The 21302-nt window shown below is 44.6% G+C and overlaps 1 protein-coding gene across 1 annotated transcript in view; it reads right to left on the bottom strand.

The window, feature by feature from the left end:
* Nucleotides 1-21302, bottom strand: part of LOC103256962 (IQ and AAA domain-containing protein 1) — a gene marked incomplete at its 5' end in the record, with an annotated part of 118995 nt that overhangs the window by 2207 nt on the left and 95486 nt on the right. Inside the window, 3 exons of the mRNA XM_008054713.1 lie at nucleotides 2229-2467; nucleotides 9426-9603; nucleotides 15794-15880. Coding sequence (XP_008052904.1) covers nucleotides 2229-2467; nucleotides 9426-9603; nucleotides 15794-15880 — 504 coding nt within the window. The remainder of the gene's footprint in view (nucleotides 1-2228; nucleotides 2468-9425; nucleotides 9604-15793; nucleotides 15881-21302) is intronic.

Raw genomic sequence — 21302 nt, 5'->3', positions numbered from 1 at the left:
CTTAAATTCATCTGATTAGCAAACTTATTCCACCTGCAACCTTCACTCCCTTTGCCATGTAGCCTAACATATTTACAGGTTCTGGGGAGCAGGATGTAAGATCTTTGAGGAGCCATTATTTTGCCTACCATACCTCTCTCTATATCTGTTTCCTTACTTGAAAAAATGGGGGATTGTGAATTCTAGGTGAGTTAATACTGTGGCTGGCACATAATTAGCAGTCAATAAGTATTAGCTAACATTATCATAGTTATATCATCATTATTGTTAAATATTTTCTCCAGTATATCCATGGAGCAGGATAGAAGGTGTCTAGAGAATCTGCAAGCTCTTAGTCTGATACATTGTCAGAAGCTCCATTAGGTAAAATGTCTTGGGGTTTGTCCCATAATGAGCAACCACAGCAATAGTATCACGTTTTTCAGGAGTGTGATGGTGTCATATCCATGTGCTCAATGAATGTGTCCCAAACAAATTTATTGGACATCCACCTGGGCAGACCTGGTGCCAGGCACTGGTGCTGTGATGGAAGCAGAAATGGATTGGGGGGGTAAAGGATAATGATGGGAAAATGATTTTGTTTCCTTAAAAAATGAATAAAGTGAATAAATACACCAAAAGTGAATGTGACAAGCACATGCATTCTCATCCCAGGTCATAAAAATGGAAGTATTCTCTTCTCTTGAATAGTATGATCAGACCTCAAACTCCTACACCAGACAGAAAAACTTCTGGTGATCACTTCAGAAAATTAAAAACCCAGCTAGAGAAAAGCATAGGTTTTAACACCTAAATCTAATTCCTCAAAATAGGGCCAAATTAAACATTTTAGAAAGGAGAAAAAAATAGTAAATTTCAGAAAATAATATGATATATCATTTGAAGAGGATAAATGCTTGCAATGACAATGTATAAGCTTTAAGCAGCTAACAAAAATATTAATTCAAATGCTTGGCAAAAAAAAAAAACAACTCAGCTGGAGTTATCTTTTTTTTTTTTTCTGTTAGTACGGCATCAGCAAAATATGGCTGATGGGTCAAATTTGGGCTATTGCCTGCTTTTGCAAATAAAGTTTCATTGGAACCCAGCTACGACCATTAATTTATATATTATATATGGATACTTTTATTCTATCATGCAGAGTTGAATAGTTGTGATAGAGACTGCATGGCTCTCAAAGCTTAAAATATTTACTATCTGGACCTTTAGGGAAAACGTTTGCCAACCCCTGTGCTAGGTCATTATTGCTGGTGTTATTATGCCTCTTTTTCACCTTTCAGTGAAGCATTAGGCAAACCAGGAAGGAATCAATTTTTATTTAGGCTTATTAGAAAAGTGATATGGCGGAGAGCAAATTTTTTTCTAATTGTAAGCAGGCTTGAGAAATAAAGGTTTGAATGAGAATTTTGATTCTCTTTTTGGTGATTGCATGACCAGTATTACAGTGGCCTTCAATTGTAGACATATAATTTTCCTTCCTTGTCTTTGAAATTGGCCAAGGAAACTTCAGGTATAGAAAGGGAACACCACTGTATTCATTTTGATTTAAAAGAGAACAAGTAGAGTTTGAGAAGTGCCCACAGGCCCAGGCATCAGGGACTTCGGGTCTACCTTTGTGTGTCTTGGACTAGCTATATAAATGGGCAAAGCATGGAACTACCAACAACTTTGTGTTCTCCAAAAAAAGGGAGAGCTGGAAGAAATGATTCTCAGAGTTTCCTTCAGATCTAAAATATTATTTGAATATGTCAGAATGAAAACACTGAAAAACAAAACTTTAGAGAGTTTCCTCATGTTTTTTCTATTGCAAGTAACCTAAAAACTGAAGTGTACCATGGCAATTGTGGGACAAAGCAGCATTGTCTTAAAATATGCTATCGAGGAAATGGTTGTCTCTATGCAAAACTTGTTCCACAATAGCAAATTTGAAGTAAAAAACCAAGATAAGGGCATGTGAGTATATGTGTTTGAGTCCAATGGTTTTGAAGGTGCTACTCAATTCGGCTATTTGGCTATTAATAAATAAGGTTCCAAACCATGATTTTCCTGAAATTTGGAAGACACTTGCTTTACTGCTAAAGCTTGAAAAATTTCATCATCAAAAAATGTCAGTTTCCAAATTTCATTGTATATGGCAGAGCTCAATACCCAGTAAACCCAGGAAACCAAAGGGAGGAGATAATATGAAGAGTGCTGCTAAGATTTGACCATCAAGGTGTTCTGCTTACCTTAAAGCTCTCTTCTTCCTCTTTGTACACTGGGTTCATGCTGGTCATTGCCATAATGAACTCAACTGCAGTGAGTGGTTTATGAGCTTGCTGCAGGATTCGCCGGTCTGTGAGCACATCTTTAACCACTTTGACTATATGTCCTTGGGTGAAGCCATCAGTGACTTTTGCAAGGCAACTGATATTCAAGGCATTAGTAAGGTCTCCTCCATTGCGTTGAATGATTTGTTTCCACAAAACTGTTGCATCCAACATGGCAGAAAAGGCACAGAGAACAAGGGTTACCATAGAGAAAGGAGGGCCAGTCTAGCTCTTGGTATAAAGTTGCATCTCTTCAAGAAAGGGATACATAGGAAGTCCACTCCAATTTATATGTAATTCAAATGAGCAGAAAGCCAAATAACTAATGCTTTCCTCTATGGAGTTTTCAACCATAAGAAACACATATTCATGGCCCTAAGGTCTATAGACCCACAAGTCCCCTGAAAATTTTGGCAAGGAAAAAATTAAACCACAGTGAGTACAGTTCTGATGTGGCACCCAGTAAAGATGTTTAAAATCTTTCAACACTGGAAATTCACACTGGGTGTATATGGCATCTGTTCTCATCAGAATATTATATTTCCCAAATAATTTTGACAAGTATTTTGACTTATTATGGTTTTTTAGTTATAAAGTTTATTTCTGGAATTAGAATGCATATTCCAATTTCTATTAGTTTCTGCTAGGCTCTGTTCCCTTTGGGTGTACGATGCTGTATTAACACTGTATTATAGTGTATTAAATAGGGCAATTTGACCCTTATTCTTTTCCCCTCAACAACCGTAAACACACATTGGTTGACTAAAATCCGCCAGCTGGGTGTGTAGCTGCTCTCTGGGTTTGTGGGACCTGTGGTGAATGAAAGATTTCAATAAGAGCACAGGGATGTTGTGAAAATGAAATAATTCTTGATGCTTCACTTTAGAGACAGAATGAACGCTGGTACAACATTAAAAATAATCTTTCATTTGGAGAATTACATTCCCTTGTGAAGAGAACTACAAGGGAATTTGTGAAGGAGATTTTCTGTAATGTATTTAATGGTATCCTGACAGTGAGGAAGGGTGAAGGGCACTCACAGGACCAGCTGCCTCAGTATTAGAAGTTAGTCTCAGCATTGAGACTGTCTAGTCAAATGTCTCTATGGTATTTTGATCTTATGTGAGGACTATTTGAAACTGTTTTTTAAAAAAATGACCATTGCTACTTGATCTGAGCAATTTCAGATCTGATAAAGGGTTAATTCTGGGTCTGTTAAATGATGGCATCACTCAATTACATTTACCCAAAAATGAGTAATAAAATGAAAATATCTACGTACTGTAAAGGCATAAAACTACTTGTGATAGAACTATGAACTACATCAGAGAGCTGGCTTTTGGGCCATGAGTTGCTCCAGCAGCTTACACTCACTGTCCTCTTTGGTGGGTTTTCTGGCTCTCTGGGTGAGATGAGTTGCTGGGAAAGGGTAACCTGTACCATGAGGCCTCCCGGTTTCTCCGAGCTGTGGGTGATTGGAATCATGGGTGTGGAGACCTGCCGTGAGACCAACAAGGGACACAGGGACCCCAAATTGGTCTCATGCATCATCTAACCCCCTGAACCTACTCTGTAACTTCCTTGGTGAGTTTATTTGAGCTTCAGCCCTTAGTCCTCCTCTCTGCAGAACAAGAGTAGTAGAAGGATTTAAAGTAGAAAAAAGCACAACAGTGTATATGAAGCACTTGGAAGAAGAGTACCACCCTTGCATAGGGTGGGTACTTGACTTTCTGTAGCTATATTACTGTTGTGATCACAATGATGCTATTCTTCTTCATTCCATCTTGCATCCAAGTTTCCTAATCCTCATTAAAACATCAATTATAAAAGCTAACACAAAATAAACTACAGAATATTTCAAAGCATGTTTTTGTAAAGATAGATTGTGGCAGATAAGGACTATCCTTATCTCAATATAACCATTGTAGAGTTAGAAATCAGAAAGTATAACCCACAGTAAAAGTTATAAACAATAACCAGACATTATCACTTGAGATCTGGTATGTCTTCTGTCCAAATTAATAACATCTAAATAAAGTACCAACAGGTCTGAGTGGTCTCTGGGAGCTGAGAAGGGAACATGGTTTATAGGAGAGTCACAGGTGAGGCCCCAAAGCCGAAGTAGATATCCCAGGCTGGGCCGTCAGAACAGCTTCAGTCCTGGGCATGCCTGGGCAAAATTCCTACCTATGGCATGAAAAGAAATCATCAGTAGACGAGTGGCGAGGGCCAAGTGTTCCCAGTAACAAACAGCTAACTAACTCCCTTGCCTCCCTGTTAAGCTACAATAGTCACAGTCTTGGAAGTTTCCTGTCCAAAGCATCCAGTCTTCTAATAGGTGATTTATTTCTCAACAGGTAAAGATTCGTTAGTGATGGAGTACAAATACTCTGGTATAGTATCCACATGTAAATACACTAACGACTATTTAAAGAGTGTAATACTTGATATTCCTGGAAAGTTTTGGTCAAGATTCTTCCAAATACATAAATCACTGATGACTTTCCAAAGGTCACCATTTTTTAAAATGGAGTTGCAATCAGAGAGCTGTGTGAGGCAGTCAGCGCTATGGTGACACAGTCATCTTAAGATCCAGAGAGTGAGATGGAGAACCAGGTTTGAATTCCTTCTCCTGGTTGATGAACTCAGGTGATTAGCCTTTCAGGGAACAGCTTCTGTTGTTTCTACATAACCACCCGCTCATGGGTTCGTGACACTTGGCTGATCTGGGGCCAAGGGGTAGAGTCAGGTGTGGAATGGGGCACAGCGTGTGGGCTTGGTGGAGATAGGAGCCCCACAGTGAATATTGGAGGTCAGCAGGTTGCTGAGTCTCTGGCCCAAGAGTGTAGGTGGGGGGCACAGACACACTGTAGTGGGGTGCAGCAATGGCAAGGACCAAAACCAGGGACCCAAGAGTGCCAGGAGCAGTGGAAAGGGTCTCTGGGTTGAGTGCTATATTTTACTTTCTCCTCTTGGATGCAGAAGGCTCCTCACTCCTCTTTCCCTTCTTTAGAACATGTGGTCTTGGTCTTCCCTTCATCTGCTTTTGGCATTCCTAACTGAGTCCATTTTGGCTAGTGCTTGAGATGATGTAGTATCTCAAAATTCATTCTTATCTAGGATTTTACAAAAACTTGAGAGGCAAATAATAGGATTTGGGTGAGCTCTGACCCTCTGAAGCCTAGAATTCCAGAAAAATCTGAAGATATACACTGGACTCTTCTGATCAGACCCTGGGTCCAGGAGGGACCTGTGATGAATTGGGTTATTAGTGAAGCAGACCCCAGGGGAAAGAGACAAGAGAAGGGGAGCATTAGGAATGTGGAAAGAAGGGAGCCCAAAGGGATTTCTGGGGACTAGACAAGGCATTAATCAACCTGGGGGGGGGGGTGAATTTTCTTTGCAGAGACAGTTAGATTTGGGGCAGGGAGATAGATATTGAGTTATATTTAGTAAACCTTAAGGACTGTGTTTCCTCTGCTGATCCCCCCCTGGGCTTTTCAGTGCTGTTATTCCCCACACTGTCTGGAGGAATTTGGGAAGTGGGGATGTGGAGGCTCCTGCACATCTTTGGTGCTCTGCTGGGCTAGATAGATGGCCAAGCAGTGGTCTGCATTATGGATTTGCAGGCTATGCTTTATGGGTTAGAAGAGGCCATTTTTGATCACTGTAAAGACAGGAAAGTCTTTCTTTAAGATGGATGCCCCAGCCGCTGTGGCTATGAAATCTTCAAGGTCACAGGAGGAAATGTTGGACAGTGTTTATGATGTCGGCAAGAATGGCGACCCGAACAAATCACCTACCGAGAAAGAAATATGTGAGAAGCATGTAGTTTAGTGGACAGAGCCCCAGGCCCAAGAGAAGTGTTTTGTACAGGTTTATCATCTGCCCATAGGTGAAGGGACACTTTCTCTCCTTCCTCTCCCATCATGATGCTGTGAAGAGATTGAGGTAGGAATCTGTAATGTGATCTGAATCCTAAGGGATGCCTGGCATTTTATCAAAAGAACAAAATTGCCAGCTATACATCAATGGCTTCAGTTTTAAAGGGTCTATAGTTTTGTCAAACAAAAGAAACAATTCAATCCAAAGTCAGAAATAATGCTCTAGCCCCTTCAAATTAATAATACCCTACCTCATTCCATTAAGATGGCTTAAAATATATATACAATATAAAAAAGAGAAAAATAAAAAAAGAGAGAGCACGAGAGGAGAGAAAGCTCTGATAAAGCCAGGTGTGTAGAATCTTCGACACTGACTGCATATAGACTGTGGCTGAGACTGCAGGGGCTCTCCCATTTCTGCACTGTCCCTTTGCTTGATGGATATCCTTGCCCTCTTGACCCTTCGTGGAGCCATGTGATTCATTCTGGCCAATGTGGATATGACCAGAAATGTTGGTCCCCTTTCTGTCTAATCCTTAAACTCTCCTGTGATGTCCTCCATCCTGTCTTACCTCTTTCCTTTTGGTGCTGGCTGGATGCAAGGAATCTAGCAGAAGGTTTTGAGGCCATAAAAGATAGAGAAGCCACTAGATAAATGGAGAAATAGCTGGGCCCCAAATTGTCCTGTACAATGTGTATAACATTTGATTTATGAAACCAGGATCACAATTTATCAAGACAGAAATAAACACATGCTGCAAATAGAGTGGCTAATACGCTAGCAGTTTATAATCTATGGGGAGTAGAGGGTTGTTCTTTCAGCAAATAAAATTGACCAGAAACTTAGGAGCAACCAGATAGGATCATCTATCCCTTCTGTTTTGGTGGTGCTCATGTGATTGGAGGATTAATAGACACCAAGTCTGACCTAATCATTGTATTACTACTATGAATGCTAACCACCACTACCACACCATCACTTCTACCTCTGCTGCTACTATCACAGTGACCACCATCATCATGTGACCACCCACCATTACTACTAACCTCCCCAGCATTACACCGCACTGTTGCCACTACCACCACTTCTACCACTAATGCCAGTGTGACCACCATTGCCTCCATTAGCACATGCCGTCACCATCTCCCTATGCCACCATTTCTTTTTTTCTTTTTTACATATATTTATTTAAAAGATGTGGGGTACAATTCAAGATTAGGTATACAAGTGGGCATCATACAGGTAAAGTTGAGGCCTCCTGCTGGGCTCGGTGGCTCAGCCTGTAATCCCAGCACTTTGGGAGGCCGAGGTGAGTGGATTGCCTGAGCCCGTGGGTTTGAGACCAGCCCCGGCAACTTGGCAAGACCTCATCTCTACAACAAATTAAAAATTAACTGGGCCTGGTAGCATGCACCTGTAGTTACAGCTACTTGGAAGGCTGAAGCGGAAGGATTGCCAGAGCCTAGCAGGTTGATGCTGGAGTGGCCGTGAGCATGCTACTGCACTCCAACCTGGGGTGACAAAGTGAGACTCCAACTCAAAAAAAAAAAAAAAAGTTTGGGCCTCGCTTTGGCCCCCACTTTGCCTGGTTTGAGATCAGGTACCCTTATTGATGTTGTGTCGCCCCCATCCCCACCCCACCAGTATCCTGCTACTGCCAATCAATTTCTGATAGTATCATGGTAAACGTTCAGGGTCCATCTCCACCATTTCTAACACTGACAGCACTGTCACTATCTCAACACCAAATCTCTCATCACTTCCCTCACCACTGCAGTGTTAAAGATGGCCCCTCCACGAGCCATACCTGTGGTATTCATAAAATCTGTGTCATCTGCTGTTTTTGAATCTGGGCTGGCCCTGTGACTACCTCTTAATCAGTAGAGTGTAATGAGGGTGATTCTGTGTAACTTGTGAGGCTGGGTCACAAGAATCCTTTCAGTTACTGCTTGAACCTTTTGAAATGTGTGCTTGTGAGATAGTCCCTTGCGGGACCCAGCCACCATGTGTGCAAAAACCCCATGGAGAAGCCAGGTATAAGCCGACTTCTTGACAGCTCCCAATGGACACCCACTGATGGCTAGCAGCAACTCCATCTCATGGGTGAACTGTCTTAGATGTACACACTATCTAGTCTTCAGCCACTTGAACCCTAAATGACATATGACCCCCATCTCCTGAGGTACCATAAGGAGCCAGAGATACCAGCTGAGCCAAGTCAACCCTCAGAACCACAAGAGGGAATGACTTGCTGTTTTGAGCCATTGGGGGGGGGGGTTCAGACAGCAAAATATCACAGTAACTGCCACCAGCACTGTTACCAGCTCCTGTTGTCATTTATCACATCATTTCCTCCTCCAAAGCCCATGCCACCCTCTTCTCTTCCTCTGTCTCCACACCAAGGCTGTAGACACCCCTGTTCTCCCAATGCCATGGGGCGGGGTTTTCTGCTAACTATTCACCTGAGGGCCACAGCAGCCCTGTGGCCTCAACAGTTCTCCTATGTCCCAGATGAGAACATGGGGGCTCAGAAGAGTGATTGACTTGTCAAGGTCACCCAACTATGAAGTGGCAGAGCCAGGGTTCTAAATCAGGTCTTTTGAGAGCCCCGATTCCACAACTCTTTCTAATTTTATTGTGCTGTCTTTCAGGGCATTTCTTTTGTATTGTCCCCGTTTAAAAATATGTTTCAAAAGGAATGGATTTTTAATCTGCCTACACAAGAAGAAAGAATATTAAAAGTCAGCTCTTGTTGTATTTAGTGTTTAAGTCAACATGCCACTGGACTAGACTTTGAGACTGGAAAAACAAAAACAAAAACAACCCAGTGAAAAGAAACAGTGTTCTACGAGAAAGACACCATCACCATGGGTGCAAGATGAATGATCCTAATCTACCTGTCCACAGAAAAATTAGCAGCCACAAGAGCTTTTCCTGCCACCAGGGCCAAAAAGAATAACTCCCATTCAGTTTTCTTTTGGCTTGGGTAAAGAGGAATATGCTAACAGCAGAATAAAGACACATTGCCTCTCTCTTCTGACCCAGTGTTTACACCTATGGCATGTGTTCCACGTTAGCTTCAGGTGTGCACACCCCTGGGGCACAGGCTCTACCCAAAGCATCTGATGCTCACGGGTCATGAGGACCATCCTCCTGGCCCCACATGCCTGCAAGCACACAATGTATAGCCCAGCACCAGTTACCTGCATGGGAAGGGGTTGGGGTACTTGCCATATCTGGAAGCATAGTCTGGTCTGGGAACCAAAATAATTTTTTGGTAAACTTTGCAGAAAGATTGAAGTTCAGCATCAAAAGGACGCTGTGTTGTCCCCACAATTAGAATCCTATCTTCCGGTTTCAGGAGTTTCAGAATTCTTGGAAGCTGTTTTTTCAGACGTTTAGGGTCATTCTGAGAGAAAGAGAGAGGGGGAAAAATTGACCCACATATAGAAAAAAGAAGAAAAAACAAAAGTATTATTAGTCTTAGACTATACTGTGGCATACATTTGTTAAAGTGATTTGAAAGCTCTGAAAAACACAATTTCTTAAAGTTTGTTCTGGGACACGTCTTGGAATGTGCTTCCTAGTTTGACTGGGTGATTTTAAATTGTCAGCATTTCCTTTCCTCAATCTCTGGTATCCAGATTTGGAAAGTGGGAAGGAAGGAAACACCTGAGTGGACATTTGAGCACCTCGACCTGAAGAATGGGAAATAGTGGCTGATTTCCAAGCGGAAGGAAGCTTGCTGGGACTTATAATTAGTTTTGGTACTCCCGTTTTCCTGAGTTGTTTGGAAGGTGAACTCAAGACTTCCTTTGCTGACTGCTGTCACAATAAGGCATCAAGGTCCTGTGTCTCATGTCTGCAAAATTCCTGGTTACATAAGGTTGTACAACTTATCTCTGAAGCAGTTTAGAGATAGTTTGAACCTGTATTATTTTAGTATAATCTCAGAACTAACAAAGCAGAAGAGTGAGTGAGGACGGGCTCTCTGTTCAGTACCCCAAGGAGGAGGATGACTTCCAGCAGTGGGAGTCAGATCTGGCCATATTGCCATGGGCAACAGACTGGCTGTAAATTAACCTCCCCAGGCACAGACAAGCGAAGAGGAAGCACGGGAAGGAGGAGATCGAGAGTGGTGATGGCTAGAGCTTCCATAGAGATGTCCCAAGCACAGTCTTGGCCATTTTTGCTCCCATTTGGCTAATGGCTAATGATGTTCATCTTTTCATGTGCTTATTAGTCATTTGTATATCTTCTTTGGAAAAATGTATATTCAGATTGTCAGCCCACTTTAAAAGTTGGGTTATTTGTCTTTTTATTATTGAGTTGCAAGAGTTCTTTTTATGTTCTGGATAGTCTCCTATCAGTACATGGTTTGCACATATTTTTCCTATTCTGTGGATTGTCTTTTCATTTTCTTGATGGTGTCCTTTATAGTAAAAAAAGTTTTAGATTTTGATGAGGTGCAATTTTCATTTTGTTGCTTGTGCTTTTGGTATCATATTTTAGAAACCATTGGCTAATTCAAGTTCACAAAGATTTATGCCTACATTTTCTCTTAAGGGTTTTATAGTCTTGGTTATTATTTTTAGGTCTTTGATACACTATGGGTTGATTTTTATATGTGGTGTGAGGTAGGGACCCAACTCATTCTTTTGCAGTTGGCTATCCAGTTGTCCCCCACTGTTTGTTGAAAAGAATATTCTTTCTGCTGCTGACAAGGTGCAGTTCTATTAGTAGGGATGGAAATAAGTGGTATGCTCATTTAGTCAGCGACTCCTTTGCACTCAGGACACCACTGTTCCAGTTCAGAGGTTCCCATTATGCATAAGACCATGTGCTCATCGATCACACCAGCAGACGTCCCCACGAATTGTCTTGGCACCCTTGTAAAAAAAAAAAAATCAATTGACCCTAAATGTAAGGGTTTACTTCTAGACTCTCAATTCTATTCCATTGATCTATATGTCTCTCCTTATGCCAGTACCACACTGTCTTGATTGCTGCAGCTCTGTAGTAAGTTAGGAAATGAAATTGGGAAATGTGAGTCCTCCAACTTTGCTTTTCTTCTGAAGATTGTTTTGGCTGGGCTCCTTGGATTTTCATATAAATTTTAGGATCAGTTTACCAATTTATGCAAATAAGCCAGCTGGAGTTTTGATGGAGATTGCATTGAATCTGCAGATCATTTTGGAGATTATTGTCATCTTAATAATATTAAGTCATTCAACCCATGAATATGAAATGTTTTTCCATTTGTTTTGGTCCTCTTTAATTTTTTTTAACAATGTTTTGGTTGTTTTCAGAAAAATCTTGCCCTTCTCTTGTGTCAAAGAAGAACTTTGTGAGAACAGTTTTGAGGGATCGGTGAGGGCAGCAAGCTGATGGTAGTGGCTTGAGGAGTGAGTGGGAATGGTGAGAAGAAACTAGTCTTTTAAGAAGCTTGATGGAGAACAAAGTGGGTGGTGAAGGCAATTGCCACATGTGGGGGCACATGCAAGCTATTCAAATGCTAGTGGAAGAGGGACTGATCTGAGGGTTCTGGTGAGGCTGGAGACTGAGACTCCCATGGAGGTAGACACATGCCTGTATGAGCTGAGTTCATCTCCAGCAACCCAGTTGCCATGGTGATGGCAGTGTGGTCCCTGCCCTTTCTGAGGCAGGAGATGATACTGCTACCTGCATGTCCTGCAATAGCAGGGACATTTGAAATTAATTAACCTATTTGGATAACAAATGTTGATCCTGGGCTGTGTCCAGAATGACATCCTTGCTGATGGTGAGGTGCAGTTTCATTAAGTAGGGATGGAAATAAGAGGTGTGCTCATTCAATCAGCAGCTCCTCTGCACTCGGGACACCACTGTTCCAGTTCAGAGGTGCCCATTATGCACAAGACCTGCATACTCATCGATCACACCAGCAGACATCCCCACTATCATCTGGCAACCTCCACAACTGCCGCCCCTACTGCTGGGCCTGCCAGCCTCTCACAACTGTATTACTGTGGGCAATTTCAAATTAGTGGCTAGCATTCACGCAGCAATTTCAATTTGCTTTTCTGCAGTTAGCGCCACAAAACAACCGCCACAGCCAGCCCCAACAAAGCAAGCAATTCCCTTGTGGAGGCACTATTGTGATGTCAGGGAAAGCTCTTGCTAGATGAAGTAACAAAGGGTAATGGTGCAGAAAATGTAGGAGCAGACTGTTTTGCCTCATTCTTTCCTGCTTTCGTCTCATACACAAACAACTGACCGATTGCATTCTAGCTGCAGATGGGAGAAGGCGATTGCTCTTCTCCCAGGAGGGGGAGAAGGGGAAGAGCCCAGTCCAGGTGTCTGTCAGGGGCAGGGCTGTGTTTGTAAAAGTGGCAGGGGTGGGGGGCACTTGGAGTTTGGACTTTCCTGGAATTCCAGAGGTATAAGGGCTTCTCAAGCGTTGTTGAAGACAACATGAAGGGGACAGGGTGTGGCAGGAGGATGGAGAACCCTGGAGCAGTTCCCATTTGGCTTTAAGACAAGAAGGCAGTGTTCAGAATGAGATTTAGAGTGGACTCGGGGTGGAGGCAGGCTGGTGGGGGACACGGTATTGTATGAGCACTCTGGGAGGGCTGGCGTTATGGGAGGAAGGGAAGCCAGTGCCTTGCCCTTAGTGTCTTCCAGCCTGTGTGCCACATCCAGGTGGGGAGAAGGCCTTGGTCTCTACATTCAGTCATGTTTCTGAATCCTGGCATGACCCGGGCTAGCTATGGGCACTCTCAGAGCCCTGTGCTCTTCTGTAGGATAGTGAAAACAATGCCTCCCTCCTGGGCTGCTGGGAGTTTCCCTGACGTCGGCATTGTGCCTGGTAAAGAGACAGTGTTCAATCAGTGATCCCCTTACCCCCAGCTGCTAGGGTCCTCCTCTTCCTGCTGTAGCGGTCCTAAGTGTCAGAGTCTTATGTCCCTGCGCCCAGGAAGCCCAGCTTCCTGACAGGAGCTGTCACAGGCCAGTCTGGCCTTCTTTGCTGCCTCATTGCCTGTGACTGGCTGGGCATCATGCATTTTACCACAGGAGAAAGCCTCACCTCAAAGGTAGAGATGTTGGAAGGTGGATTCAGTCACTATGGGCTTCCAAGGGGCCTTCCTGGAGTCCCTCAGTCCAGCAGGCAGCCACCCCAGACAAGGTTGGCCCTGCTGTTCATACTGTGGCTAGAGCTAGTGGAATGCCCAACCTTCTGTGCCTCTGGGATCAGGGGAGCTTTTGGGACAGGCTGGACAGGTGGGAGAAAGGACACTGGGCTCTTCAAGTGCCCGAGAGATGCAATGACACGGTTATGATGCTTCCGGATTCCTCTCATCTGCCAATGTAGTGGCTGCCCTTGGCCTTTGGTTATCACCTTTAAGACTTGGATGTCCAGTACTCTGGGCTCCCCAGGGCTCTGGTGGCTGAGGAACTTGGGTAAGACTCGAAGCCTCAGAGGCTGGGAAGCTGGGAAAGAGAGCAGAGCTGGCACAGGCCCAGCCCTGGAGACCCATCGAGCAGCCTGAATTCTGTAGGCCTGCTCTCGTAGGCCTGCTCTCCTGACAGCAGGCCCTGCCACACCATCACCGCCTGATGGGGCTTAGTGGAGCTTGGAGTTCCCACATGGAGCTGGCAAGCCCACACGGTGTTTTCCTCCCTGCCCCTCTCCTCCTGCTGGGATCTGGAGTTGGGGGTCGGATGCTGGGGCCAGGGGTGTTTGTGCCTCATGAAGCTCTGTCTGATCCCTGATGGCTCAGGCTCCCTTGGGCAGTCTTGGGGATGTTCAGCGACCCAGGAAACCCCTTCTGCTTACTTGTATCTCCCTGAGATTTATCCCAGGGTGTGATTCCTGGTCTTCAATGCAGTTAACTCCCCAAACAGATGATAGATGCTTCTAATGCGAAGTGAGCAGAGGATAGGTATGATGTGTCCCAACAAAGACTCTGTCATCGACAGACAACCTTCGTTTCCTACAGGAGCAAGCCTGAATATGGGCAGTATTTGTGGGAATCCGGGACGGTGCTGAGAGGATATCTCTGTGTCAGCAACGGAAGAGCTGAAGCAGGGGAGGGTTCTGGAAATTCAGTTTCCTCCTCATCACTTTCATCTCCCTCCTTGGCTGGCCTCCTGCCCCTTCACGTAAACTCCCTTTATGTGAGGTGTCTACTGAACCCACATTTCATTCCCCGCCGTCAGCTCTCTCTCAAAGGCCCCCTTCCAGCCCTTCCCCAGTGCTCCTCTGGCTCTTTCATAATGAGGTTCACATTCCTCTTATTCTCCATGGACTCAGGTGGGCAGGTGAGCAGACGGCTGTAATTGCTGACGGCAAACCCAGGGCATCATGGGAGAGAATGTGAGGGAGGCTTCCAGAACTCAGAGGTTGTCCTGGCTGGAATGCTTTAATTTGATATTTTAGGAAGAGGAGGCTCAGAGAACTTAAGTTACTTGCTCAAGGACACACAGCCACATGGGTGAATGTCTGGCCTGAGTTCCAGGCCAGTGTCTTCCTACTATCCAGGTTGATGTCCGGTGGGAGAGGAAGTAGCCTCTGTCCATTAATAAGCTGGACTTCTGATAGGACCTGAAGAATGGGGCACCTTGAATCAAACACTGCCCTGCATTTCTCTGTAGATTTATGACCTGGTTTTTAGTGCTGTAATTACTGCCATCCATTTTGCATATGTATATATAGTCTTCTTTCTTTCTGCTTCAGTGCAGGAGCTTTGCCAGCAGAGGGAGCTAACTACTAGATTCCCAGATTAAATAATAAATGAGTCTTAAGAGTTTCTAAAATGACAGGGCAATCAAGGCTCATTTGGGAAAGAAAAGATTGAGCTTTCATTCTTTATCCAAATCATCTCTACCTGCTAAAAATGATGTATAATACATAAGGATCAAAAGTGATTAAAATCCTTATGAATTTAATCAGAAATTCACAGTTAACCACTATTTGCTTTGGTGCAAATTGATGTGGAATAACAATCATGTGTATCTGCAAATTTTTTTTAACTTGTGGGAAATTTGCTGGTGATTTGTGGAGGGAAATGCAGGGGAGGGGGGACCATTGAAAAGAGAGAAAAGAAGGAAGGAAGCAATTGAAACAGGGCTCCCTGGAGGCCCCAAAGGCTGTGCACTTAACAGTTCTATTGATAGTCTTTGTTCATAAATTTTGGGCCTTTTGCTATTTATTATGAGGAACAATAGGAAGTCCTAATAATAACTCCTATGTGTACCATTTGCTTTAACTGAGTGGAGTTTTCTTTTTCTTTTTTCCTTTTTTTTTGAGTGGAGTTTTCTAGATTGTTTCTTACCTCTGAATCATATGTTTGGGTGGAAAATCCCCCTCCCCTTTCCTCCATACTTTCTTTCAATTTTCTTCTAAATTATGCCTCATAAGATCAGAACATTGGATTTTTTCAAATGTAGACAAGTACTGAAGGCAGAGAGAGACCACGGCAGGGGATTTAAAAGCCCTGAACATTTCCTTCCTCCCTTGAAAAAGCAAGACCTTCTTGAAAAGTGGAGGTAGCCCCTGGTAAGGGTCCCAATTGGAGAAAAGAAAAAGCCCACGTTAAGAATGATGGAGAAGCGCTCACCTTCTTTTCTGCGATGGGAACTTTTTTGTAGAAGGTTTTTTCTGTGTCTTCGATCCATACCACAGAGGGCTGGAGCTGCCGAGCCACCTGCAGAGGAGAAAGCACGTCTTGTAAATGCATCATTTCACTTCCCACCAAGAGCAGGACTGACTGCCCTTGGTGATGGCTCCTGTGGGTGGCTGTATCACCCATCCTCGGTTTCCTCTGCAGGCGCACATTAATGCATTCTGCAGCACAGAACCTGTCCCACCAGGTCCCCTCTCTCGCGCAGCCCCCACCACCCCTCCTCCCCTCCGTGACATGCTTGAGGACAAACATTCTGCTCTAGGAGATCCCAAGTCTCCTCTTAGTTTTCCTTGAAAGAAGCCAATCATTTTCTGCTGAAAACGAATGCGAAACTGGGCCACGAGTTTTAATTACAGCCTCCTGGCCGTTCCCAGGTTTATTCAAGTTTGCTTACGATGAGAAAAGCCGTTTCAGCACAAGGGCCCCCGCCATGCTATTTGTTCATCACTGTTTGGCTGTGCCTTTGTGGCCCAGGCTCCCCTTGGAAGGCGGCTCCGCGCCCCTCTGGGCAAGCAGGGCTTCACAACCCGAGCTGGGATGGGACTTACCATGGGCCCATGAATAATTGCCACACACCTAACAATCTCTTCAAAGCACCCCTATGATCACGAAGTTCAGGTATTTTTGCAACAATTTGTGCTTTGTGCAAAATTGTGACAGATAAAAGCCATAGTGGATACAGCGTTATGTACTCCTATTTTTATATTTCTTAAAACATCATTAAGGCAGCAGGCATGATTTTAAACCAAGACAGTCATTCAATGAGTGATGGAAAAATCACTAGGGACACTGTGGCTGCGTCTGTTTCTCTGTCATTATGTCTGAAGTGGCAAGTTGGGACTATAAAGCAGATTATGCACCTTCAAAGACAGAAGTGGACACTGATTGAACTTGAGCCTTGTGCTGGTCCAACACTGGGGCTGGCTGCATTCACAGTCCCCAACATGCAAGGACATTCCGAGAGAAAACAGTACTGGCCAAGCACCATTTGGTAGGTGTTATTTTTTAGACCTAGATCTAGAGCCACAGAATTTAAGAATTCATAATCTCAAATTTTAATCCTGGTGTCTGAGGCTGTGTGACATGATAACCACAGTTAGCGAGTGGCAGGCGTGTGTCAGGCATTGGCCACATGCATTGTCCCCGGCATCACACATGGTCAGAGCCAGCACACCCAGCACCACGTCCTCCCCAAGGACTCCATGTGCATGTGACAACTCGTTCATTCACCTCAACCCTATGAAGCAGGAACCATTATTATCACCCCTGTTCACAGATGGGGAAACCGAGGCTTGACGATGTTAAGTGATTGTCTGGTTCTCCAGCTACAAAGTGACAGAAGCAGGACTGAAGGCCAGGCTGATGGCTGCTGAGTTTGTGCTGGAAGCAGAGGCCACATCCATGGTTCTCTCATCTGTAAACATGAAGGGCAAGTCCCAGAAGTGTATTTCACAGGTGGGAGAACCAGAGCCCCGAGAGACAAGTGAGGGAGTTCAGACCCAAACCCGTATCTTTGGATCCCAAAGGTCTTGCCCTCCTCCTTCAAGGGACATCGCTTCTATGTCAGGCTGAGCACCAGATCTTCCACCCCTAGTCTTCTTGAATGGAGGGAGGGTGGCCTGCATTTGTGGGTGCTTTATTTTGGCCTTGCCACTGGGCATTGATATTTTGGCACAAGAATCCGAATAGATATTGGCTCTTTACTGGTTTTAGGTCACTAGAGAAAAAGACTACGTCAATTAAAATGAATTCAATTGGACTGATTACAACAAATTTTCTTGGACCTGCCCCTGCCCTGCACACAGGGGTCTCTTTTCTCCCCATTCCATTCTCATGTTGTCACCAACACTACCTGTCACCCCTGATGAGGATGTGCACCACGTGGTTTCCCAGTTGGAGTTGTCACTGCTCGGGCAGGTGGGTCCTGCTCCTCTTGGTGTCCCCACTGGATAAGCAGAGGGCTCAAAATCTCAAATCTTCTGTCATCACAAAGGTTATTAGCTGTAACACCTGCTGGTAGAATCACCTAAAAACCTTGCTGAGATGACCTAGATGTGAGACAAACATGAAGCCAGGCACTTTGCCCTGAACTTTCATCTATGAGAAGACAAAATGCTACAGGGTAGAGGAACTCCCTCTTGTGTTCTCTCTTACTCATCTTTGATTTTTTTAAAAAAAGTATAATAAACCCAGCTCTCTGGTAGGCCAAAGCAATGTATTCAGTGGTTCTCCAGCTTGGACTTTCTGAGCCTATGAAGAAAAGTTGTGTATAAAATGCAGATTAAAAGGAGTCACAGCTGCGCTGGAAAGCCCGAGTCCTGGTCACTGTCCAGGAGAAAGTCTGGTGGGAGGGAAATTCAGGAAAAATGCAAGGTGTGCTCAAAGCCCTTTGGAAACAGAGCTCTCTGCTTTGTTCACTGATCTGATCTGTATTGATCAGGGCTGGGCACTGAGCCTTCTGCTAGTGTGGTGAGGACAGGAAGACGGACAGGGTATGGGTTCTGCTCATGCAGGGTCACCCCAAAGGGAAGCCAAGTGAAATGGGAACCCCTGACTGGGGTGACAGTACCGGATAGTGTTGGTAAGAAAACATGCTTGGGATATGGAAAAAAGAGGCCATGTGTGTGGGACAGCAGCAGGTGAGGTGGGTGGGGTGGAAGATAGATAGGGAAGCCTCTTTGTTTCCCTGAAAATTTAGTGGTTCTCATTAGGACCACCTGGAGAACTTTGAAAAATATGTCTGGGTCCCAGCCCTGGAGATTCTGGTGTGACTGGGGTGCTGCCTCAGCCTCAGCAGTTTTTAAAGTTCGTCAGATGAGGCTCAAGTGCAACCAAGGTCAGAAACCGCTGCCCTGAAGCACAGATTCTTACTATGTGCTTGCTCAAATAGAGCTAGACCTGGATGATAGGGGAGGGGGTTTCCCAGCACTCTGCCCTGGTTTCTCCGAACCCCTCAAGGCACCTTGAGGGCTGATCTCTCCACTCTCCTGTGTGCTGATGACACCCAAACGTTCATCTGGAGTTCAGGCCACATCTTCCCCAGAATGTCACATCCCCATATGGTGCCTGCCTTGGAGAAGCCTCAGAATTAAACACGGCCAATGCTAAACTCCTCTCCATCCCGCAGTCCTGCCTCCTGCGGGTTCCCTATGTAACCCCCTTCCTACCCAAACCAGAGACTTGGGTATCCACCCTTGTCTCACCCCCACACCTAACAATCCTCAGGTCTATTCACTGCACCTCCTAAACCCTTCCAACGAGGCTCCCATTCTCTCAACTCCTGGGTGTGAGACCCCTTTTCCTTCCAATCACGAGATGGATCTGAGTGGGTTCCATCCAAAGGATTATTGTTCACTAAAAGCTATTTTGAATTTAAGTCAAAAGCTTCCCCACTTCCAGTCCTGAAAGTAAATAAGAAAATGAGATGTTGTATGTAAAAGGTCTTAGACTTCCTAGAGAAAAGATAATTTGTAATAACAAGGGCAAAATTCTATTCTTTTCAGTCCTTCTTTAAAAATCTTAACTTTTAGAGTTGAAACTAGTGGAAAAACAATTTTCACATAAACAATTGTCTCTGTTAGATTGTGTACTTGCCACGACAGTGACTCAGTCCTCTGAATGTCCATTTGGCAATGCAATGGATTTTCCATAGTTCCAACTGGGGAGTCTCTACCCTCCATTTTCTCAGTCCAGCTTTTTTTAATGGGAATTGCAGATGTGTGTGTCAAATACTCAACGTTGCTTTCCTCTTTCTGCTTTTAACCAAGTCAGCTCCACAGCTGCAAGTCAGCTCCACAGCTACCTTGAGTCTTACTAACTTGGAATAGTTTTAAGACCAACAATCTTATTTCTAGCACCTGATGTAGAGTTGTTTTGAAACCTTGGTTGCACCATTCCAACTGAATGTGAAGAACTGTTCCTTTAACTTGTATGCTCCTTTAAAACGAATGGGAAAGTTCCATACTTTCTGTATGTCTTAACGCGCACCCGTGAAGGAATTCCTCTGTACCCCTCTCCCTTGTTCCCGTCTACCTGCTTTGAGGGTACACAGGATATCAGAGGATATGACTTGGAGGGGCTCAATAATTACCAACCAAAACAGAAAACACTCCCCAAGAGTGTTTTTTCATGGTGATAACAATACAACTAACTTTCATTTGCACAGTATTACAGCTATAATACTGTGTCACGTGTGATAGCCAGCCACATGTCACACTCTGTGCCAAGCACGCCCCATCTTCTTCTACCCTTTCATATGCTGAGGCAGAGTAATGTGAAGGGTGAGTAATGTGTCTGACCAGCACTAGAGAAGTGCTGGAGCCTGGAGCAGGACCTGGGTCTGCCCGACCTCCTCAAACCCGTGCATTAACCAGGCAGCTGCCACATTGCCATGGAAGACACAATGCCCATTCCAGAGCATCCTGTATCCTCTGCTATAATCTTCCATTCCAGCAGGAGGAATGCTAAAACCATCACTGTCTTGTCCTCCAGCGTGTGACTCTGATTTTCCTGACCTTCCTCTGGGGAAGCTGATGGCAAGCTGGTCACAGGACCCTGGTGATTGTGTTCAATTCTGGGCAGAGGAGAGGCATGGGGACAGGGGGAAGTCTCAGGCAGAAAATTTCTTTGAGAAAGAATCGAAGGAATAGAGACGCTTTTACTTGGAGAAGAGAAGACTCAAGGGGGTAAGTTAGCTGTTCTCAGATAGTTGAAAGTCTATCATGGGGAAGAAAGACAGGTTTTACTATTTTTGATCCAATGTAGAATAAAGATCATTCTCTCATTTCTTCCTTCATAAAACATTTGTAGAGAAACTTGGATGTGCCGGGCACTGTGCTAGGTGCCAGGCTTATAAAGATCAACAATGTAGAGTCCCCGACCTCAGGGAGTCTGCCCATGGAAGGAGAGGGTAGACGTGAGGCTGTGAGGGTAGCCCCCCAAATATGGGGTGTCACTGAGAACCACCAATGACAGAAGGGGGAGAAGAGGATGGGTGATAACCAGACTGCAGAGAGAGAGGTTAAAGCAGGCAGACCCCCCAAGATCTCCAGAAGGTCACTTGGCCTGGAGAGGAGGAAACATGATGTTGGGGACTGGAGCTAGTGTGCAGGGTGAGATACACGTACACGGGGCACATGAGATGCTTCTGGAAGGAATCAGAAAAGGCTGTGGTCATGCTACAGAGTTTGCTTTTATCTTGGAAGCTCTGGAGAGCCTGGAAAGGGCTTTAATCAAGAATTCTCATCCTATTAGTGTTACAGAAAAATCCTTTGCATGAGCATGTGAAGCAATTGTGTAGCAGCAGCTGTGCTGGGCTTGGGGAGTGGGTGGGCATGGGCCATGGGTGCAGTGAGGGGCAATGCCACTGAGGGGAGCAGATGAGAGCCCACAGGTGGAACTACGGAGGCCAGGAATGGAGGGTGAGATGTTTAAAATCAGCCAG

The sequence above is a fragment of the Carlito syrichta genome, unplaced genomic scaffold (genome assembly GCF_000164805.1).
Source record: "Carlito syrichta isolate Samal-C Ts95f unplaced genomic scaffold, Tarsius_syrichta-2.0.1 Scaffold298871, whole genome shotgun sequence".
NCBI classification, from domain to species: Eukaryota; Metazoa; Chordata; class Mammalia; order Primates; family Tarsiidae; genus Carlito; species Carlito syrichta.
This window is presented reverse-complemented; position numbering and strand designations above follow the sequence as displayed.